At 39.6% G+C, this 24,262-nt stretch overlaps 1 protein-coding gene across 4 annotated transcripts in view; it reads right to left on the minus strand.

The window, feature by feature from the left end:
- Positions 1–24,262, minus strand: part of fhit (fragile histidine triad diadenosine triphosphatase) — a 247,998-nt gene that overhangs the window by 155,407 nt on the left and 68,329 nt on the right. For all 4 annotated transcript variants that reach the window (XR_014532253.1, XM_083534323.1, XM_083534321.1 and 1 more), the window contains one exon: positions 2,070–2,177. Coding sequence is in view for 3 of the 4 variants with exons in the window: in XM_083534323.1 (XP_083390449.1) it covers positions 2,070–2,175 (106 nt within the window). In the remaining variant the exon portion in view is untranslated. The remainder of the gene's footprint in view (positions 1–2,069; positions 2,178–24,262) is intronic.

Below are 24,262 nucleotides of genomic sequence, written 5' to 3' on the forward strand. Positions count from 1 at the left end.
TAAGAGCCAAGGACTGATTATCATTCCAGAAAGGGAAAATAAAAATCTGAATTATTTAAAAATCAGTGCTGGAAATCATATACAGACATTATATATGCATCGTTAGCACGAAGATTAAGAAGAAAATATATTTAAATAATTGTTAGAATACAACTCTTAGAATAGGAACACGTTATTTTGGAATAATTCCCATTAATCATTCCGGTTCTGAAAGCAAATTGGCACCCTGCACAAAAACGATCCAGAGAGCTCGCTAAGTCAAATAAGACATGATCACGAACAATCCTAACCGGCTGCTACAGGTGTTTGATGGCACACTGGAGTTCATCTGTTTGAAATATTTAATGACAGCAAGCTTTAATAATGGATCATCCTGATTGCGTGGGTATTGCAGCTGTCACTAACCTCCTAAAAGAACGAATTATGTCTTTGACATCTCCGCTACTCAACCGTACACATGAGCAATGTGTATACGAAGTCGGAATATATTGTGCGAGTCCGGTTACACATCAAAGCCGAATCCAAACCACACGCTGTCTGACAATTTCATCACTTTTCTTTTAGATGTTTGCAAATTCATGGTTACTTCTGGGTGTATTCATACGCTGGCTGGTTAATTCCACACTGTAGTTAAAGGTAGATTTGATTCAAATGTTTTCATGCCATTTATATTTTACAATTAGACATGTTTGATGCATGAGAAGCCTTCAGAGAAGAAACCTTCAGAGAAGAGACGTCGACACATCAGGAGTGATGAATCTTCATTATCATCATCTTTTTTATTTTTTCATTTACTGAGCTTCCACAGTATTGCAGAGTGTCTACATGAACACACTGGACAGGCGAAACATGAGCCCCTTGCCACCTGTATGACACCTGACATTGACACTAAAACTCATGCCTTATGATGTGACACATTCAGGCTTTGACTTAGCTCTACATCAACTTTTAATTCCACATACTTAAATAGCATTGCTATGAATGAAAGAACGAACGAGTAGCGACACTGAAGCGAATGACTGTTAATGTCATAACGGAAGTTTGCGAAAAGGTGGATGCAATGGTCTTTAAAATGGCAGCGGTTAAACAGTAGTCTTTAAAATGGCAGCTGTTAAACTATGGTCCTTAAAATAGCAATGGTTATACAGTGGCCTTAAAAATTGTAGCAGTTATACAGTGGTCTTTAAAATGGCAGCAGTTTTGCAGTGGTATTTAAACTGCCACCAGGTATACAGTGGTCTTAAAAAATGTCAGCGGGTATACAGTGGTCTTTAAAATGGCAGCGGTTATGCAGCGGTATTTAAAATGGCAGCGATTATGCAGTGGTATTTAAACTGGCACCGGGTATACAGTGGTCTTTAAAATGGCAGCGGGTATACAGTGGTCTTTGAAATGGCAGCAGTTATGCAGTGGTATTTAAAATGGCAGCGATTATGCAGTGGTATTTAAACTGGCACCGGGTATACAGTGGTCTTTAAAATGGCAGTGGTTATGCAGTGATCTTAAGAAAATGGCAAGGACTAAGCAGTAGCCTTCAAAATGGCAGCAGGTATACAGAGGTCTTCACTTAGGCAGTGGTTATACAGTGGTCTTTAAAATGGCAGCGTTTATTTATTTTACACTCATATGAAATATGAAAATATGAAAAATAAGTAAGTAGGATTTTGTTGACGCACCTGCTACCACAGTAACCAATTTCTGACGATGTACATGCCATGTTATGTAGCAAGTAAGTTGGTCCCACACTTCCTGTTATATTGGGACAAACCGATGCCTTGCAGAGATACGATTCTTTAGAAATACGGACCCTGATTTGTTTTCCTTCACTTCAGCAACTGTTCCAAACCCCACCCGAGAACTCCTCACTTCCAGGGCCTCTCTGTAAACATCAGTCTCACCTAATCTGAAGGTCAACCTGGACCCAGACCTGTTGCTGAGCAACGGTGGCACCGCTGTATAGCATGTGCGCGTACGTGTATGAGAAAGACAAGCGTCCTACCTGCTCTGCATGCTGAGGAACATCGTTCCGTCAGTACCTCAGGCAACACGAGGTCGTAAAAAAAGGATACGGCCTGGCACCACAGGCTTCCGATTAACCAGAGCGAAGGACATGTCTGTTTGCAGAAACACCGCCGACGCCTTTATGATGTTCTGCCCAAAGCGCAATGTAGCCATGGCTGTGAAAGAGAAGACAGAGAGAGAGCATGAGGAAGAAACAAACAAACAAGGCATAACAAGTGGCAACAGATTTACTCTGATTCAGTAGTTGTTAACGGTGCTGAACTCTCAGAACGTGAATGTCATCAGTGAGCAGGAGGAAAATGGGAAAAAGAGAAAGAGAGATGTGGAGATGGATAGATATGGACAAAAGAGAGGGTCAGGCATACAGTATGTAAGCAACGTTGCAGTACAAAGAAGAGAGAGAGAGAGAGAGAGAGAGAGAGAGAGAGAGAGAGAGAGAGAGAGAGAGAGAGAGAGAACCATTGAAACTAAGCAAGAGCCAAAGGGGGTAAATACAAGAATAAATAAACTACCGTACATGCAACTGCCCACACCCCAAACACCCACCTAACCACCCACCCAGAGTGGTGCCCATTTGACCTGCACATACTGCATACCCTATTTTTGCACCACTGCTGCTACTACTACTAATTGTAATGCCGATTCTGTATCAGTCAGCATTAAATCCCTTGTGCTTTCTGGGTTTTTTTTAAATTATGACTTTATTAAGAAACACTTCAACACTTCACATCCCGTGCTGATCAGCCTTGAAGCACCGAGCGAGGAAAGAGCAGAGTTCCCTCCCTCAGGCTTACGGCAGCTGCCCTGAGACAAACAAACAGAAGCCGGTCTATTTTTAAAGCATCTTGCCATGTCCTGTCAATGAAAGACAAAAAAAAAAAATCAAACATGATGGCAGACAAAGAAAGATCCATAAAGTGTCAAAGGGATTCGCAGTCACCGGGAGGCCTATTCCGCTCCTCGCTCTAACAAACATATCGACGGTCTCTTTTTACGGCATGCGGGAAGCTCGCGGATCGGATCGATAGGCTAAAAATGTACCGCCGCTGTCGCATCTGGATCTGATGCCCTGAGGCTGATCTGTGGACACGAGGCACCTGGTTCAATTTGGCACCAAAAAAAAATCGAGTCAAGAAAGCGAGCGTTTTTATGTTTTTAAACAAAAACAGTAATCAGGGCTGTGCTGGATTCATGGCGACAAAACAAAATAGAGCGGAGTGAAATCACTTGGCATGTGACCGTGACTGTTTCCTCTGGATTAAATTATATGTAATGAGCGGCAGAGGTTGGTCTCGTTTTTTATTTTATTTTTTATTTTTTTCTTTCCTGCATGTGCATGAATTATTGTAATGGGGTTAAATTAGGCCTGTGCGATTATGCGCACCCGCTGTCTGGTCTTGGGGGAGCGGGGAAAGAGTGAGGCTGCGGCCTGGAGATAATGAGAGAGTGCTCTATTCTCCACGCTCGCTCTTTCTCATCGCAGGAAGCACGCGCATGGACGGGCCCACACAACAACACAAATACACACACACATATATACATTTCGGGCACGCGGACAAAATCTGACTGTGTTGTTTGGACGCCATCCTGGAAGACGATCCAAATAAGCAAAGGATGGGATGTGGGGGTGAAAAGAAAGAACAAAAAGCGTCTGTGCACCAGCTGTCTCGTCCATTAGCATTCGCGAACCGAATTCAGCCATTCAGCAATTAAGAATCAGAACGCTGCAATTAGTCGAGCGCTCGCTCCGCAATGATCCAATTAATACGCGTTTCCATGTTTCTTAACGGCCGCCCGTTAACAATTCGACGCCACGTCAGGTTTGATCACGTCTTCCTGTCTAGGTATAAGCCTCCAGTGGCTTGCTTGTGTCAATGTGTGTGTGTGTAGGTGCCATTTTAAGTGTGGGTGTGTGTGAAAAATACACCTCTCTTGGGTAATCAGCTATCATCTTTGTAATCTAATGTGTTTTTCCACAGAGCCGGGACGCCGTACCCGCTGCAAGCACTCAAATCCGTGCCTCGCGTAAGTATTACGAGCCGGGGTCGCAAGGAGGTCACGTGTTTAAGGCTTATCTGTAACCTTGAGCCCGGGGATCGTCGTTCCACCGCTGTAATCGGACAAATCCGGGACGCCGCGAGCACTTTGTCATATAGCATTTACCGACAGGTACAATAATCCTCGAGGGAGTTCTGGCAAAACATGCTTTTTACATTACACACTTACACACACACGAAAAAAAACCCAACACAATGCTGTTGTAAATTGTAAATGCAATCAGAAATCACAGTCACAGGCACAAACAAAGTGGTTGGATTTCACTTGTTTTTATAAGAATAACATCGTTAGCGCAGGTACAAACACTATCCTGTCCCTAACCCCCTCATTAACCCTGGTATTTTTTCCATGAGAATTGGAAATGTTCCTAAACGTGAGGATTGTTTTTCACGCTAAAACACAGTAGGAGTTTTCTTACGGTGCCCTCATTCGCTTGAATACCAAACCTCGCAATTTTGCCATTTGCTCACTTCCCCACTGTTTTTACAAACTCCTGGCATTTAGAAAATGTGCTAAATCTGGTACATTTAACCAAAGCGCAAATCTGAGATGAGGGTACGATGCCAGAACACCGGGATTTGTCTATTAAACCGCATGCTTCGTACATAAAATGATAATATGATAATGCCTTTCATAAAAACAGGACTCCAGTCAGAAAGGGAAGGAAAAAAAAAACATTCTCATTCAAAAGATCCATCTGATCCGTGGCATTTTATAGACAAGCCCCCGAATAAGTATTGGCCCAAACTGCAACAGAGGCACAGAGGAACACGTTTAGAAAACCACTTTTGTTTTCCCAGTGGGCCGCATGCTCAGAAATCCGTGGATGGGGTCGTGCACCCACGCCTCGGAGCGCCGAATGTAAACATACGGTTCAGAGGAAAGAAACACGAATCGATGCGACTCTCCATACAGAGCGAAGGGAATGCTTTATGAAGGGGCTGTGCATTCGCGAGCCAAACCGCATAAGAGTAATAGAGGCTTCTTTTGTTTCCGGAGACGGCAATTGTCAAACCGAACCATTCATTATTTGGCAACCAAATAACCCGACGTACACAAAGACATAGTTAGACTTTTTTTGTATTTTGGGGATTTTTTTTGTTACCAATCTGACAGGTGCAGCTGAATAACTCATTCAATATACAGGTGCGAAGCGAAGTTGTTGTTTTTTTGCTCGCTGAAATCAAAACCAAGTACAGGTGTGACGTCTCCGGTGCACTACTGAATGAATTTCTCAGTTATAAAGTTTGCTACAGTGAAACACCAGGGTATTGATTTCTAAACAGCGCTCTATAATTAGCATAAGATTTTCATAGCGGTACAAAATCAGCCAGCTGACAGAAGCAGGAGGCCAAGTACAGAGAAAAACTGAGTGGGGGAAAAATGGGGGAAAGGTAGACAAGAAAAGAAAAAGAAAGAAAATGTATCTTTTCCAATATTCTGTCTACACCCAAGTGCAAATGTGATTTTTTTATTTATTTAGATGAATAAATTAATTTTGCAATCAAGTAAAGCTCACAACTTGAAATTTCCAACCTCTTAACAAGCCGACATGCTATCGTATGCTCTCAACACTGAACAATTCACTTTCGCTATTCAATTTTGGGTTGTTTTTACAGCCATGTCTGATCCTCACAATAGAGTACAAAATGTACAATGAGAGTACATCTGAGAATAAGAAGCATTAATACACTCCCCAGTTTGTTTGTTTTTTTAAAGAAAATGTATTAGCAATAAGATAGTGTGTCTACATTTAAAAATGGCCGCAATTTGGTCAACGAATAAAATAAATATTACACTATATGGACAACAGTACAGACACCTGACTTCTCCAGTCATATGTGGTTCTTCCCCAAACTTTTACCAAAAATTGTAAACTTACAAATGTATAGGATGTTTCTGTATTTAGTAGCTTTACATTTTCCATTCACTTAAACTGGAAGACCCAAACCTGTTCCAGCATGACAATGTTCCTGTACACAAAGCCAGCTTAATGAAGATCTGCTTTACATAACTTGGAGGGAAATATCTAGAGTAACCTGGAACACTAAGTGCACCCCAGGCCCTCCTCACTTGGCTGAACTTCACACTCATATGGCTGAATGAATTTCCACAAATCTCCACAAGCACACTCTAAAACCTGCTGGAACATCTTCCCAGAAGAGTAAAGATCATTATAACAGCAAATGAGAAGTAGGTGCTGAATACAAGGTTTAAAAAGCACATACCAATCTTATGGTCAGGTGACCACAATCTTTTGTCCACACAGTGTGGCACAAATCTCAGTTTGAGAATAGGGACGGTCCCAGAGTTGATCCCCAAACCCTTTCAGTCTTGTACGTACTTACATTACATGCGTCCATTTTTTTCCCGTGTGACAAATTCACCATAAACAGCTGGACCAGCACTTCTCAAAGGTCAATTCTGAAGCAACGATCTGGCTATGCTGATTTATGATGCACATTTAACATTTTATAAAAGATTCTCTTCATATCTGGTGTCCCGATCATGGAATGAATAACATCAACAAAACACATGTGACATTTGGTCCATTTCGCTGACTGGTATAAAGCTGAAAGATGAGCGTGTGCCGCAGTTATCCGAGAAAGAGGACCGTATTGAATGTCTCCGAAACAGGCTTGCTGATCTAGCAGCGTTTTTCTTTGTTCTTTTCTTTGCTATAGTTCTGCTTGAGATTAGACAGAGTGAGATGAGAATGATCATAATGATCATATCTGTAACCATAATCTGCTTGATAAACCCGAGGTTGGAATTATAAACATGTCTCTATAAAACTGTTATGAAATGTATGCTTTTCTAAAGACAGTATAGCAAGTTACACAAGAATATGTTTCTGCCCAGAGGTCAGTTTGTTCTGAAATGAATTTCTAGACACGTTTTTAGTCTAGAAAAACTCTAGAACATCAAAAGGATTACTCAAAATCAGCCTGATAGAGGGACATGTGTATGAGTATGAAATAGAGTGTGTTAATTCATTTATGTGTATATACATACAAAAGCTTTGTATGAATTCGTTTTGATTAATTCATAACTTGAAATTTCCAATTTTCTCTACTGGAAGTCTGGAAAGTTTCCCACAATCCCAAATTCAACCATTTGAAAGTCCACAATTGTGTAGTGTGTCTTTGGTTGCAGTACCATTACATTTTCCCCTTTAAACATTCCCTTCCAAACATTCCCTGTTCCAGCATGAAAATGTGGAAGTGTAAAAGATCTTGAGTAGCCCGCTTTAGAGGTTTGACCTCCACCTTATTGAACACCGTCGGGATTCTTCAGCAGTTTGAGCTACAGGAGCTCCTCTGTTGGATCGGACCACACGGACCAGCCTTCGCTCCCCACCTGCATCAACGAGCGTCGCCTGCCTGGGACCCTGTCGCCGGTTCACCACTGTTCCTTCCTTTGAGCACTTTTGATAGATACTGACCACAGAAGACCAGGACCATCCCACAAGAGCTGCAGTTTTGGAGATGTTCTTCTAACACGTCAACTTTAAGAACAAAATGTTCACTTGCCACATACTAACAGGTGCCATGATGAAAAGATAATCAGAGTTATTCACTTCAGCACTCATAATGGTATAATATCAGTGTTATACCTGACCGGTGTATGTCGTTGATGAACATTCGGTGACTTCATTTGCTCCAACAATGACCTCCACTCTTCAGGAAAGGCTTTTCAGATGATTTTGGAACGTAGTTATGGGGACATGTTATGGCACCTTAGTTCCACTTAAAGAAAACTCCTAACGCTACAACATAAAAACGATCCATACAAATGTGTGCTTGTTCCAAACACATTGTGGCTTCCTTCAGGCTATAGCCATAGAGTCCATATTTCTCCTCTTTCATAAGTCATGCCATTAAGGTGTAACCAGGTTGAGTTCAACCAGAGTGAACCTGAACAAGTCCTGGGATGATATCATTGTTCTGTACTTGAGGAAACGTAAACACGTGCTGCTTCCCTTTTCAATCTGATCTCTTAAACTGGTGGAGCATCTACCTGAGATCAGATCAAATAAGTTCACGGCACGCGTGTGGAGAATACAAAGTTCCCGCTGCCGGTGTAGATTATTGATAAGCACAGTTTATTTAAGTAGCATCACCTTCGGAGGACAAGCGGGAGCTGCGTGCGTCAAGATGCTATCAGAAACAAACCGAACAGCTTCTCATTAAAATTTGTTTGTCGGAAAGGCGTGTGAGTAAATGGGATCCCAGAAGTACCGCTACATCAATAACGCACCACTAAGAGATTTCATCTTTTTTTGTTTTCTCCTTTAAGCCAGTAGACGCTCTCTAACGGCTTGGCTGACATTAATACATTTAGACGCGCTTGTGTTTGTGTAACTGTTATTCTGATAATGAGTGATTAAATACGCATAGGCTGAGGAGCCTTTAAAAGACACTTCACCAGAGAGGCATTTCAAGTCATCAGTTTCAAACCATCCCGAAATGGAAAAATATTTATTACGATCCAATAGGAAAAAAAAATAAAGCAGAAATGATGGAAACAGCTGCTGAGTTTTGATTATACTATTCATACTCTCTATTCATTTCAAAGCTTATAAAACACCTATAACGATAGGATTTTTTTTTATCTGCATGCAGAAACAAAGGAAAAGTTTTAACAAAGGAAATTTCAAAAATTGGTCTTTTTTTTTTTACAGCACTGTTTATCATGTTGAATGCCCACACATGGCTTTTATTGAAAAATCTTATTTAGATTCAATTTTCTGATCACCAGACGCCAAACGGGAAAATCGTCAGGACGGCGTGGCGTTGTCGCAACCTCATCTTAAAACGAGAAAAAGAGGCCGCTCGCCGATATCGCTTTCTTGAGAACACTCGCCTTGCTTTGCTCTCAAATAACTAGCGAGAGAAGTGCGGAAATGAAAACCTGCATCAGAAACAGCTCGAATAATACAAATAAAAATAACGATGTGCACGAATCATGTTCATTTCAAACAGCATGTACGCAGTGGGCGGGTAGGAACGAAATTATGAAAAGTAACCACATCTTTGCCTCTGGTTGCATTTTGGATAGCAGTAATCAAAGATTTTACTAAGCCAAGGAAATAGTTCTGCATATATACAGTACAGACCAAAAGTTTGGACACACCTTCTCATTCAAAGAGTTTTCTTTATTTTCATGACTATGAAAATTGTAGAGTCACACTGAAGGCATCAAAACTATGAATTAACACATGTGGAATTATATACATAACAAAAAAGTGTGAAACAACTGGAAATATGTCATATTGTAGGTTCTTCAAAGTAGCCACCTTTTGCTTAGATTACTGCTTTGCACACTCTTGGCATTCTCTTGATGCCTACTTTGAAGAACCTACAATATGACATATTTTCAGTTCATTTTTTTGTTATGTATATAATTCCATATATAATTCCACATGTGTTAATTCATAGTTTTGATGCCTTCAGTGTGACTCTACAATTTTCATAGTCATGAAAATAAAGAAAACTCTTTGAATGAGCAGGTGTGTCCAAACTTTTGGTCTGTACTGTATATATATATATATGCAAGTAGTGTTTGCTGTAGTAACACAAGTAGTAATTTTTTTATCATATCATTTGTAAATGATATTTTATATATATATATAAAAAAGATGATATAATATTATATATAAAAAAAAAAGGCGAATCACATAGTAACAATTTGCTCACACAATCTGTCATCTGACAGATGTTCTGTAAGAAGTCTTACAACGAAAAAGATTAAAAGATGTTTCTTGGTGCTACTATGTGCATGAAGGGTGGAGAACTCGTACACCGGAAACAGGTTGAAACATGAGTATTAACACTTATTTTGGATTATCGCCTCATTTGTTTGTTAGGTTTTGTGTGTGATCATGAAAGCAAGACTTGAGGCCACAAGATTTTGTGTGATATGACTTTTCCTTCAAACATAGAGTACACTATATGGACAGAAGATAAATATAACATTCCAAATGTAGTCCTCGTTTCCTGTTATAACCACCTCCCATCTTCCGAGCAGATCTTCTACTAGATTTTGCTCATTCAGCCGCAAGGGTGTCGGTTAAGTCAGATACTGGTGCAGAGTGAGGACTGAAATGCAGTCAGGGTTCTGATTCATTCCAAAAAGGGGTTCTATAGTAGGCCATTCAAGATCTTTCAAGATCTGGCTTTGTGCACTATTATCATGCAGGAAAAAGTTTGGGTCTCCTAGACCAAATAAAGGAAAAATGTATTTCTTCCACACCCAAAATCCTCCTGTACAATTGCGTGCATCCAATTTTTTGATAACCGTTTGGAAAAGAGCAGCATATGGCTGAAAATGTTCCAAAAACATATTAAGTTGTATATTAAATTCTATTCATTTTCAATGCAGAAGAACAGAAAAACACCTAGGTCATGTTTCACAAACTGGTATTTGACCTACAGCAACAGTTTCATCTGTACAGAATTACAGTCTTTATCCTTTTCCACATATATAAAAGTTTTCTCAACCTTGAGTTGGAAATTACATATTCTTAAAGCCCAGTTATTCTTTATTTTAGATTTATTTTTTTTCCCATCTACAATTCCTTTAGGTTCCTCTGCTATTCTAAATCGTCCTCAAGAGATTAAAGTTGGACTGCGAGGAAAGTTTGTACAATTTCTACCGGCTTTATCTCGCTGATTAGAACATCTGCCTCCAATTAGTTTTAAGAGAAGTTATTAACCTGGAGGTTCACATAGATTTTTTTTTTCCCAACTTGGACTGTGATTGTTTTGTTTGAAGTGCACAATACTGACAAAGACGGAATACAATAGTGTGATTGTTCAGGGGAAAAAAATGAAAACAAAACATGTTGTTGGGTTCATCAAGTTTCTTTCAAACGTGGACGAGTTTCTCCTCAAACCACTTTTCATGAAAGTACACTTTGTTCCTATCGTTTATGTGGGCAACTCTATGTGGACATTTGTAGTTAAATGATTACAGTTATCCGTGCTATAAGTTTAAAAGGCTGGCGATCCGGTATATACCATAGAGAAACCTGTGGTATAATCAGCAAGCTGCCGTATTAGGGGTAGTCAGAACGGATTTATAAAGATTACAGAGCGCTCGGAATAGTATGCACAATAATGCCGTTACTAAGAAACCAGATCTGTGTTTGAGTCTTGAACCAACCCACACAACGTTTTTAAATCTGTATTTACTTCATTTTGACCATTCAGGCTGTTGATAAGCAGAAGGGTTTGTCCAAAACAAGGACATGAAGTCAATAGAAAGGGTTGAAGTCTGGTGTCTTGCTACATCCACATTTATATAAGAAGTTAGAATAAAAAAGAGCATATACAATTTTACATATTACATAAAGAGAATACACTTAAAACACTGGAGACTCCTTCAGCATATGTTTTATATCTACACTAAACACGCGTTTTTGAAATGTTTGCTTTAACAGTGGAGAGGATCATCACGGGTCTCTCTTCTCTTGCGGACATTTACGCCACGCTGCATCCGCAAAGCCACCAGAATTGTGGGTTAACACACACACATCCCACACAAATACACACACACACACACACACACAATCTTCGCCCTCCGGCCATCTGGAAAAACATACTGAAGCATTCGAGGCCTCACGTCCAGACTGTGTAACAGTTTCTATTCTACAAAGCATTCGACTTTAATACAAAGGGAACTGATTTGTATTTGACTGACACACACACACACACACACACACACACACACACACACACACACACACACATATAACTCATACACAAATATCTACAGCTAAACTACTAATGTTTACATGTACAATATTTGTTATTACATGCAGTGTCACTGCGTTTATTCTCTCATTATCTAGTTAGCGCTAAAAGAAGGGTGTAAACTTTTACACGTGCACTTTTTAGTGTCCTAGTTAGTTTTATGTTCTGTTTGAGTTGTTTCATGTCGCACCTTGGTCCTAGGGGAACGTTGTTTTATTTTACTGTGTACTGTATATGTTCAAGCCACAGTATCGCCACAAAGTTGACACTTTCGAGGCCCCGTGAGCAAAGGCCCTTAACCCCTCAGTGCTCTAGGGGCGCTGTATCATGGCTGGCCTTGCTCACTGCGCTTCCTAACATCACTGGGATATGCTAAAAAAGAATTTCACTCTGTTCTAAAGTACGTGACAAGTATAAAGCTCTTTTCTTTCTTTCTTTTCTTAGACTTTTATCCATACGCTCATTTCATGAAGGCGAAATGAAAAAAGAAAAAAAAAAAAACATAAAAAAATGACAAGTACAGCCAAAAACTATCAATTATTTCATAGCCAACTCTTCTGATCATGCAGAACACAAACAAAGTATTTTTAGCTGCATTTGTTAGTTCATTCATCATTCATTCATTTTCTCCCGCTTATCCGTAATTCGGGTCGCGGGGGCAGCAGTCTAAGCAGGCCCCCGCCTTCGACTGCTGCCCAATCCTCACAGCACCGTCCTTTACGGTCCCTCCTGCAGGTGGTGAGCCCACGGGAACATTTGTTAGTTCTTTAAGTCAAAAAGTGCAGCAGATCCTAACTGATTGCTTGACTGACTGCTGGGAATTTAGCCTCTGAAAATCCCCCCCCCCCCTCCCTTCCTTCCTTCCTTCATGTATACATCCAAACTGTTTACTGTTTAATGATCAGACTGTGTCAGATCACAATCTCGCCTTCGCATCTTTCACACTGCGCCTTTTACCCCCAGGGATGGGAAACGTAATAGTCAAGACATAAACAGCAAGATGCAGGGAAAATTTCTTCCTCCGGGGGCAGTGACCCCCTCGACTTGTTCAGTACAAACTAACACTGATTTTTAACGTACTGTCTTTTATTCCTTTTTATTAAATAATGTTACTAAAAATAATCATTTTAACTTTATAGATAAAACACAGACTTACATTCATAAGTGGTTCTTCTTTAAACTGTTAACACAAAGTTGAAGGCACACAATTGTACAAGTGGTGGAGCATTAAATTTTCCATTCACTTAAACTAAGAGATCCAAACCTTTTCCAGCATGACAATACCCCTGTACACAAAGCAAACTCCATGAAAGATCTTGAGTGGAGCTCTGAGAGCTATAGAGCTCTGAACCCAACCCTATTGAACACCTTTGGAATAAATGTGAACACTGACTTCACCCCAGGCCTTCTCACCCCACCTACATCATTACCTGACTTTACTAGAGTTCTTGTGGATGAATAAATCTCCAAAAATCTCTAGACACACTCCAAAATCTAGTGAAACATCTTCCCAGAAGAGTGAAGGTTTATTCTAACAGCAAATGACCACTACATGTAGAATAGGATGCTAAAAAAAAAAGCACATACCAATCTTATAATCAGGTGTCAAACTTTTGTCCATATAGTGTAGACAGACAGACAGACAGACAGACAGACAGACAGACAGACAGACAGACAGACAGACAGACAGATCTGATCCAGCCCTCTCAGTCTAATTGACAGGTGACCTTATCTTGATATAAAACCAGGCAAGTGATAAAACTGCTATTCTAAATAAATAAATAAATAAATAAATAAATAAATAAATAAATAAAGCCCTAAGTATAGAACAGTGCTATATCAGAATATTGCTCTATTTATTTACTTTGCCATCTGTGGTCTTTAAATGCAGTCACATTCATTTGAAAAAAGCGAATTTTCCAAACTAATAAAGTAAAAACAAGTCTTGTAGGCAGAGACTCAACTTCCTCCTCCATCTAATTTTTACCAGGTCACCACAACTCATTTCGATTCTATATTTAATCCTAAGAGTAACCACCTACTTAACCTCAATTTAATCGTTACCATGTTTGAAGCAGGACGTATTTAACGTTAGCAGGAGTCCGTCAGAGAACCAATTTGGTCGTGTACATAAATTATGACTATGGCAGGTTCTCTCATCAGGGAAATGAGATTAGAGCGTACGAGCGGATAAGGAAGTAGGCCGGACTAAACGAGCTCGAGAAGGGTTGAGGCAAGGTTTGAGCGCTTGCTTCATAGCGGCCGTGGCTTTCCCTAAACATCCCTGACGGCCCATTGATTACTTTGTCACTTTGACCTTTGAAGTGATTGAACACTTGTGGGATATTACATACATTTCGATGGGAGCTGAGCCAGCGACCCGGAACGGCACCGCAGAGACACGGGCGATGAAAAATACACTCCTTGCGTGGGCGCCGAGGGCTACGCGCTATTAACTAACGAATTTGTGACGAGAGCCTTGTGCTGGCTGCTTTGTCACATGAACGTGCAGGTAAATGTGTTTTTGGAAAGCTGTAGCATATGTTACCAAGACAAGAGCCGAATTGATTCGGTGAAAACTGCATGTGGGATTGATTTTCATTTTCCGCACTGCAATTTCATATATCATAATCAGCCCTGAATATAGTGAGATTAACAGCGAAATGGTGCCTAGCAGCAAACTAGCTCTCAGATTTTCTTGTTACAGTTCAAAATTTTGCATTTAAGCCTGCAACCGAATCCAAGCGTCTTTATATAAGCGTTTTCATACGTCCCTTTCTAGATTTAGTCCCAGTTTCCTGTTATAATAAGCTCCACTCTTCTGGGAAGATGTTCCACTAGATTTTGGAGTGTGAATTTGTGCTCATTTAGACACATTGGTGTTAATACAGTCAGGTACTGATGTAGTTTGGAGAGACCTGTGGTGCAGTCGGCGTTCCATCTGCTAAATGCTCCAAAGTATGCAGAGAACCTACGGAGAATATCTGCTGAAGTGCAGGCGGAGCAAAGGAGAGGGGATACAAAATTAAATGTTGTTTGCTCTGTACAGTAGCATCACATTTTATTCTTTTTTTTACCTTGATGTTTTTTTCTGCCAATGCCAATTATTTTAGCATTATATAAAACTTTCTTTCGGCTTCTCCCATTAGGGGTCGCCACAGCGGACCATCCGCATGTTTGATTTGGCACATGTTTTTACGCTGGATGCCCTGCCTAACGCAACCCTCCCCATTTATCCAGGCTTGGGACCAGCACTAAGGCTTGTGCAACTCTAATGGCTGGGGTTGGTTCCCTGACCGGAGATCGAACCCGGGCCACAGCGGTGAGAGCGCCGCATCCTAACACTAGACCACCAGGGACCCTATTTTAGCATTATATAAGCCTTATAATTATTTGGCATCTATGCACAATTATAATCCAACTGCACCTAAAAATTAGTCTTTTATTTAATATAAATATATTTTCTCTCAGCCCGTTAGTTCCAATTAAATCTTAACAGGATCCAATAAGGATTTTGCTCCTATCACACTGAGGCTCCATTATCGCTAAGCTATCGACCAGCTCACTAAAACACTGTAGAAGGTCAAGCTGGATTCTCATCTTTCTCCTGGCTCTCATCTCTGTCGTTGCTCCTACTTGCTTTCATCGTCCTGAGTATAACCACATATTAATCACTAATGACCCTCTTCTCCCCCAAAACACTCTAATATATCAGTACTTAAGTCCTTGGAAACACCACATGCCTGTGTTTTTTTTTTTTTTTTTTTTTTTTTTTTAGATCTGCCTTTCACCACAGCTGAAGTGAAAGATGATGATGAACAGCCCTCGACTTTGGAATTTGCCATGTCCTTCATGCACATCCTGTAAAAGCGTCGTTTGTATTGCCTGGTGAAAGGGCCAGAAATTAGAATTGCAAAAATAGCAGAGCAAGGTACTATGTTTTAGAGTGCCCTTACCGAGAACACGCACGACTCGGCATCAGAAATGATGCGTCTGCGTTGAAGCGGTGGCCGTTTCTCTCTCCTAATTCCTAATTTAGGTAATTGAAAAATAGCCCCGGAGACAAATATTAATTTTAATCAGCCATAATTCATCACTATTAGTTCCCTGTTGAATATTCGCCATGAAATTCGTTCTTCTCCCTCTCACGTGGGCATTAATAATAACGCTCAATATGTGCACTGAAAGAGGCAGCGTGATTATTTAACCTGGGGAAGAAAAAAAAAAGAGCACATGCCGTAATCATAGATCTAGAGTACGACAGGAGATTTAGACCAATTCAACTAAAATATTTAGATGAGTGGTTTGTATTTACTCTTGAGCTCTGAGCTCTTGTGTTCCTAAAGTGCACAATAATAACAGGACCAGGCGAGAGGTGGATAAGTGCTGGAAACAAAATGGCTCAGAAAGGGATTTGATTAAAACTTATTCATGATCCTTTATGTGTGTGAGAGAGAAAGAAAGTACATTTATAGTGAAGAGATTAAGGCAGACCTGATGAAGCTAGAGACTGTGACTGATATGCCACCCACTGTAAGAGTAAACAAGATGACCTGTGATGCAGGTGAGTGATGGTTTTACCACCAACGTAACACCACATCCCAGTTTGATTGATTCCACACCAATTTGCCCACAAATTATGAATTATTCATTATTTGTGGCCATTTTATTCCACTTGTTCAGTTCATGAAAAAGTCACCCTGTCACCCCCTCATCTCTCGTTCTTCTCTCTCTCTCTCTCTCTCTCTCTCTCTCTCTCTCTCTCTCTCTCTCTCTCTCGTTAAACATGCTCCTGAGGTACCAGTTGCCATCTGTTCCTTTCTTTTCTTCAGATCTGGTTCCTCTCAAGGTTTCTTCCTTCTCAGGGAGTTTTCTCAGGAAGCCTAGGGGTCTACGGGTAAACTTACAATTACTGTATAAGGAACTTATAGGCACAAAACTTTATACAGCTTTATAAGCGCTGTAAAATTGCGCATCGTTAAAAGCGCTATACTAATAAAAAATGAATTTAATAACAAATTCTGTTTGGAGGTTACAACTATGGTAACAAAATGCTGGCCTATGCTGGAACTCCTTCCATAAAAGGTCAAGCAAACGTCCTGACATGAAGCGGCCGTATCAATGATGATACGTTTGTTATCTGTTTGTTCTTTGGAAAAGATTATGTGGAGCGTCCGCCATCCAAGACGCATAAGTCGCTACCGTGGAAACAATGATATTGGAATTTTGAATTTACAGACAGGAGGCGGGTGTTTTTTTAGAAAACTAATCCATTCGGAAAACAGATTCTGACCAATCAGTATGTAAGTTAAGTGCGCCATATTAATAACGTTTTAATGTTTGACATTTTTAACGCATATCTAAAAATAATTATAATATCGGGCAAAAACTTTGAAAGTAAAATGCGACTTTTTTTCAGAAACACAAAGTGTAAACTGAGGTTTTGGGGACTTTTAGTCTTCAGAGGTGATTGAGAAGAAACTTTACGTCCAATAATAAGGTGTCTGGTGGAATAGTTTAATCACATTGAAAATGCAAAAATGCAAAAATTATATTAAAAATGATAATAATAAATCTTATTCTAAGACTTCAGTAACCCTATTTGGCCATTTTGTGGCAATTTTGGCCTAAGGGTGTGCTAACTTTTGTACCAGACTACCCAAAGTGCTCCTAATGACCAGTAGAAAGTCCTCCCTGCTGAATCATCACAAAATATCAATACACTCCTTATATTACATAAGCATGATTAAAAATAATAATAACTTTAGGTCCCTTGGTGAATGCACCGGACTCATTAAAACAAGCCGGCGTAATGGAGAGAAACCGAGCGGATAACGCTTTCCCCGACGAGTAGCAGCACTTGGCGCTTTAGCAGCACTAATGGAGTAAGCCGTACTCAAGGTAAGTCATATCTCGAGACAGTTTGGTCAAGGAGAGAAAAGGCTGGAAGGAAGATTCGCTAATTGAGCGAGCTCTTCGGATGCAGAGGCGTACGGCCTGAGAATAAACCGTGTCCCGTGTTCTCAATATAGCTTTTACAGCCATCCTAGAAGGCTGGAAGATTTTGGCAGGTTTTTTTATTTTTTGCTCGATAATAACCGAAAAGTGCAAAAGTGAATGGATTAGAGGCTCGAGAATCTGCTATTTTTAAGCATGTAGCAATACTAAGCTGAGGATAGATCATGGCTAAGCCCTGGATATATTTCAAATGAACTTTTCTCGTCTTCTGTCTGCACAGCCTCTCAGAGGGAACGTCAAAGTCAGCGAGCAGATCATCGATGTGAAGACGTGTGCCGGGTTATCCCTAAACAAGGCACATGGAATTACAGCAATAGGCTGAAAATAGTCCATGGGGCAATTTCTTTTTTGGATGGTGTTGTCTGTCAAGTTCACAGGCAGCCTCTCACCAGTGCACCGGGCCAAATAATTCTCCCACTAGCTGTTACAGGCAGCGAAAGCAAGACAGCACTCTGCGCTCAAACTGTCAGCCTTAAAGGCCTGGTGACAGAAAAGGAAATCGAATAAGACAACGCGGCACTTCGACAACAACCCCACCCCTCGCCTCCCCCTCGGTCGGATTACTACCGCGAGGCGTTTACATGTTCGAGATGTTACATGAAAAATTTCAGTCTAATCCTGGGCTCTTTTCAGAAACCACTTCTTTAGGTGCTTCAAATGCGCCGTAGGAAGCAGCAAAGGATAAATGCTGCCTCTGTCACCATTAAGGAACTTATTAAAACATACATGAGTGCTAATCTTTCAGAAAAATGAGTAGAGGTGGAGTTGTGACAAATTGATTTTCTTTTTTTTCGCTTTCAACGCTCTGTCAAGTGGAAATAAAATAAAAAAAAGAGGGTACTTACTCACCGCACTCGTTAATGCACTTTGGGTGCAAAATGAATTATAATGATTTGGAAAAAAACTCAACTTTCAGTCATTTTAAATGGCACTACTTATAATCAAATGCGCTAGCTTGGAATCGTCGATCATTTTAAAGTCGGATGATCGTTCCGGTATACCGAATATCTATGAAAATAGAAAAACGAGTTCCAGTCTACGTTCAAAAATGGAATCCATTAATAGGGCTAACATCCTAGAGTTAAATATTCTGTAAGCGACACTTTATTTCTAAGTTTTGAGTAAGTTGATAAAATAAGCTACACAAAAAAAACAAACAAAAAAAAAAAGTCAAATTATGTGACAGCAACTCAAAAATCTACATACTAAATAAAAATACATGATGACTTTAAAATTCAAAAAGCAATTCAATAATCAGAGACGTAAACGGACAAACAAAAAAACATAAAAAGTGCCTGTAAACAATACAACTTATTTTAAGTGTATTTGGCCCCCCTGACTATAAGATTGTTATGTGACTTTTAAACGTCCCATTCCACATTTAGTCGAAATTTAATTTCAGAATAAACTCCATTCTTCTGTTCTACTACTAGATTTTGGAGTGTGCTTGTGGAGACTTGTGGAGATTCATTCAGACACAAGAGTGTCAGTAGTCATGTATTGATGTAGGTGAGGAGGCCTGGGGTGCAGTCAGTGTTCCAATTCATCCCGAAGGTGTTCCATATCTTCATCTTCTTCTTCTTTCGGCTGCTCCCATTAGGGGTCGCCACAGCGGATCATCCGTCTCCATACCCCCCTGTCCTCTACATCTGCCTCTTTCAAACCAACTACCTACAACTACCCTCTCCACATCCATAAACCTCCTCCTTGGTCTTCCTCTTTTCCTCCTTCCTGGTGACTCCATCCTCAGCATTCTCCTACCGATATACCCCATGTCCCTCCTTTGCATATTTCCAAACCATCTCAATCTTACCTCTCTCACATTGTCTCCAAAACGTCCTACGTGTCCCTCTAATAAACTCATTTCTAATCCTGTCCATCGTCGTCACTCCCAATGAAAATCTCAACATCTTCAGCTCTGCTACCTCCTGCTCCACCTCCTGTCTTTTACTCAATGCCACTGTCTCTAAACCAAACAACATCTTAGGTCTCACCACAGTCCTATAAACTTTCCCTTTCACTCTCACAGATACTCTTCTATCACAAATCACTCCTGCTATCACTCTTCTCCACCCACTCCACCCTGCCTGCACTCTTTTCTTCACTTCTCTAACACACTCTCCATTACTTTGCACTGTTGTCCCCAGGTGCCTGAACTCCTCCACCTTCTCCACCTCTTTTCCCTGCAACCGCAAAGAACATATCTTCCTCTACCTTTCAAAATGAATTCTTTGCAATTGTATGTATTGATTGAATCAGATATTATATGTTAGTTTTGCATTCACTTAAACTTGGTTTTTAAACTGGTTAATAGACAGTGTGATAGTTGCTTCTATGTATCTGGGTTCTGTGTAACTTAAACCAAGGTTGCCACAAGAGCAGGTTTTTTTAAGCTGATATATTATTGATACTTTCTGCATTAAAAAGAATCATTAACGCATAATCTGTGGCAACTGTTTTTTAAAAGCGTACTAACTGAAGTCCCTGATCTCCTCCTGGTTGGGTTTTAAGAGGCTAATGGTGTTAGAAAGAACAAAATATATATTGTCAGAGTAACATTTCGAGACAAACCGGAGACCAGGAAAAGACAAATAAAAGCCTGCTTTTTTTATTTTAAAAGGTTAAAGCCGAGACCCTGGATTACGATTTCATGAGGCGTCATGTCAGTTCGATCGTGCTGCCTACGCTTCAGGATGAGCCTCACTGCAGCCAATTAGAGCTCTGGAATACCAATGACCGAGCGGAGTGGAATCACACGTGTGACACGCGATGAACCCGAGGTGAAATTGACTAAGCAATTATGAAGGGAAGCGGGAAGCAGGTTTTTGGCCTGGCGAGACACCTAGCTGTACCTCGGGTCGCAAAGCGCACGCTAATGAGCGCTGCTGCTAAGCTGTGTGCAGAGAGAACGAGAAAGACACGGGTTAGCAATGTCTGGAGGTCAGGTACAAAGTGATACTTTTGAAACAGTTTCCAGATCCAGCTTCCGTCTCTCTAGACTTTTAATATATATCTACTCTATACTAGAGTCAGTGGTCACAGAAGTTTTTTTAACTCTATCCCACAGCCGATATCCACATTTACCTTTAACGAGAAGCAAATCCTGTCTTTGTATTTAAAGAATTGATTTAAACAACTTTGTCTGTTGTCCTAAATCAAAAGTAGCAGACAAAAAAAAAAAGGTTGAATATTAAGGATATATTCGAGCTCATTTGAGGTTGTCCTTCATTATCACATTACAAGACAAGTTTTTGACAGAAGCGTTGGAATGAAAAGGCTTTCTAGCTCTTTCACACATTTTTTAATTACTTTAATTGCTTTGCTCTCCTCCTGCAAGTTGATTTTTGTGGTAAAAAAAAATAAAATAAAAAGAAGTAAGCAGAACAGTACAGTTCAAATTATGCTTGGCTTGCTAACTTATTTAGCAGTCAGACGACTGGGATGTCAGAAACAAATTTTAAATCTGTCATTGAAAAAATGTTTGTGTTAACGTTAGCAATCTGATTTCCTAATGCTAATCCAGGAGTTAGCTTTAAGTGTGGATGAAAAGCAAAAGGGAAAGATTAGCAACAGATATGAGATCAGGAGAGGATAGATTCCTTCCCCATAAGGTTCCTCCTCATGTGTATTTGGCCTTTAAGCCATTATGTAAGCTTTAACCATTCTAATGCATCCCACCCCCCACCACCACCACCACCACCACCACCACCACCACCACAAAGCCATTTGCTATTCACAGGCGCAGGTTATCAAAGTCATTAAAATGACAGTGAGTCATTTCGCGGAGCGGCAGGCTAGGAAGCGACTGACACACGGCTGCCATAACAACAATTAACTCCCACGCTGTCATTTCCGCATACAAACACAAGACAGATCTGGAAGCATGCAGCTTTTTTTTCTTCTCGTATGCTGCGTCTCACAACCTCGCCTGAAAGCGCAACACCTATTCTCAAAAGTGGAGGGAAATACTATTAACTATACAGTACAGCACTTTAAAGTGATAAACAATGCTGAGCTAATTGCGCTAATAAACATAGCTTTTTTTTGTATTATGACAGATCACTTTATTGAGACACGAGATGTAAAATGCTGGAAGTTTGTAAATAAAAAAAAAATCATGTAGCTTAACATGGGAACTTCGACTTTGTGGATCAGGGCTGTGTACAATGTGTAAAGTTAGGACATCATTTATGCTCTTTAAATGCTGGTGAATTCGTGTTCAGAACATGTTGATTCATCATCTAGAAGAGCAAATTGCAAGAAAATCTTATTTAAAATGTGTACTTTTACTTCAATTTCTTTTCAATATTTCAATATTTTTCAATATAGGAATTTCTTTCTTTTTTATAAACTTTCTGTCTTTTTTTCCATATGTTCCCTCCTTCTTTCTTATGTTTTTTCTTTCTTTCATCAATTCTTTCTTATTTATATTCCTTTTTCCTTTCTTTTATAAGTTTATTCTGTCTTTTTTTCCCATATGTTCCCTCATTCTTTCTTTTGTTTCTTTCTTTTATATATTCCTTCTTTCTTACTGTCTTTCTTTCATGAATTATTTCTTTCTTTTTTATATTTCTTTTTCTTTCTTTTATTCTTAATTTCATGTTCTTTTATTTTTTCTTTCTTTTTAATTGTTCATTTAATTTTTTATATTGCCTTTTTCATCTATTCCATCTGCCATCTATCTATCTATCTATCTATCTATCTATCTATCTATCTATCTATCTATCTATCTATCTATCTATCTATCTATCTATCTATCTATCTATCTATCTCTCTCTCTCTCTCTCTCTCTCTCTCTCTCTCTCTCTCTCTCTCTCTCTCTTTTCTTTCTTTGCTATAATGTACCAGTAGGAACTTTTTCCATGCCCTTAAGCAGAACTATAGCGGAGAAAATAAACATTGCTAAATATATGTCTAAAATATATATTGTTCGAATGGGTCTTAACTACTGCGCTAATAAAGTGATTAGCGAAAATTCGACACAAATTCACCTCATTTTGTTCCTCTGCTGAAAAAAGTGTCATTTCTCAAAAAGGTCACGTGGGAGGGTTTCTGTGGTGGAGATAAAAGCGAACAGGCTTTAATAACCTGGCTTTAGCGACACTGGTGCGGAACATCTCGAACTATCCAGCTAGCTGTCCAACATAACAGCAGCCCGCAGATATATAATTAATTTCCATTTATATACAACACAAACAAAATATTTTGTGATGAGAAAACACAAACATGGTTTAATAAAGAGTGGGTCTCCCAGGGGGACGGCGAGCGAGCGTCACTTCAATAAGCGCACGCTGCACTGAATAAATTGACTAACCTTGCCATTCGTGTTGACACTGTTTTGTGTAAAGAAGCTGAACACAGAGTTATTGTTTAGGTGTTTTTTTCCCCCCGATTGCATGAGTGGGATGATGATTGGTTTGCTGGGGTAAAAAAAAAAAAAAGCATAATAGCAGCTTCTATCAGAGTTCACCTTAACAATCTTATTTGGATTCAGCAGAGAAATTAGCCTACCAGGAGAATAGCACGGCATCGGTGCATCTCTAAATTGATTTAGTGCGTAAAATGAGAACACTGCATCCTACAATAATCGCTGCTGCTGGAAGTGTGTGTAAGGGTTCTTAGCCTGGGATTGCAGGGTCATACGGAGATAATGGTGCAGCCAACGACAATGAAATAAAAACAATGCAGGATATTTGTGCAATTAATTAATACAAAAAATATATATATAGAATAATAAAATCTGTGCTATTGTTGACTTTGGGGTGCTTTATAAAAAAGGAATTTTATTGTAACAGCACTTCATGGGTGGGTTAAAGCTTGGGGGTTGTGGAGGTAGGAGAATTATGTTTCTCCATTAGAAGCCGGGACGCTTTATAAAGGTTAGGACTCACCAGTAAATGAATTCATTTTAATTACATAAAAGTGCAGCTTTTGTTTTATATATATAATGTGGGACTCGGTGATATATTAATAAATAAATAAAAAAAATTTTTTTATTTATTTAACTATAAAATGGACAATATGTTTTAATAAGCTCCCTGCAAGAATTTTCCACTACATAAAATCTTTTACTAAAAACAGTAAAACTCATTCTTTAACAAACAAAAAAAAATAATAAATAAATAAATAAATTTGCTGTGGTATTAAAAGGAACCATTGAACACTTTGGGAATAAATTCGACCTCAGGATGGCAAGAGTAGCTACTATTTTTTTCTGTAACTATGTTTGATCCAGAACTTAATACTTTGCTTGCCACTTAATGTTTCATGCCAACCTTAACAGCATCCTGTCTGTACTGTATGCAGGTAACTTTGATGAAGCCAAAACCATGATGCTAAGTATGCTAACTGAAAATGACAGAGCAGTGCAAAAGTTAAATTATTGCTCACATGAAAAGTGTGGTTGT

Source organism: Silurus aristotelis (genome assembly GCF_946808225.1).
Source record: "Silurus aristotelis genome assembly, chromosome: 28".
NCBI classification, from domain to species: Eukaryota; Metazoa; Chordata; class Actinopteri; order Siluriformes; family Siluridae; genus Silurus; species Silurus aristotelis.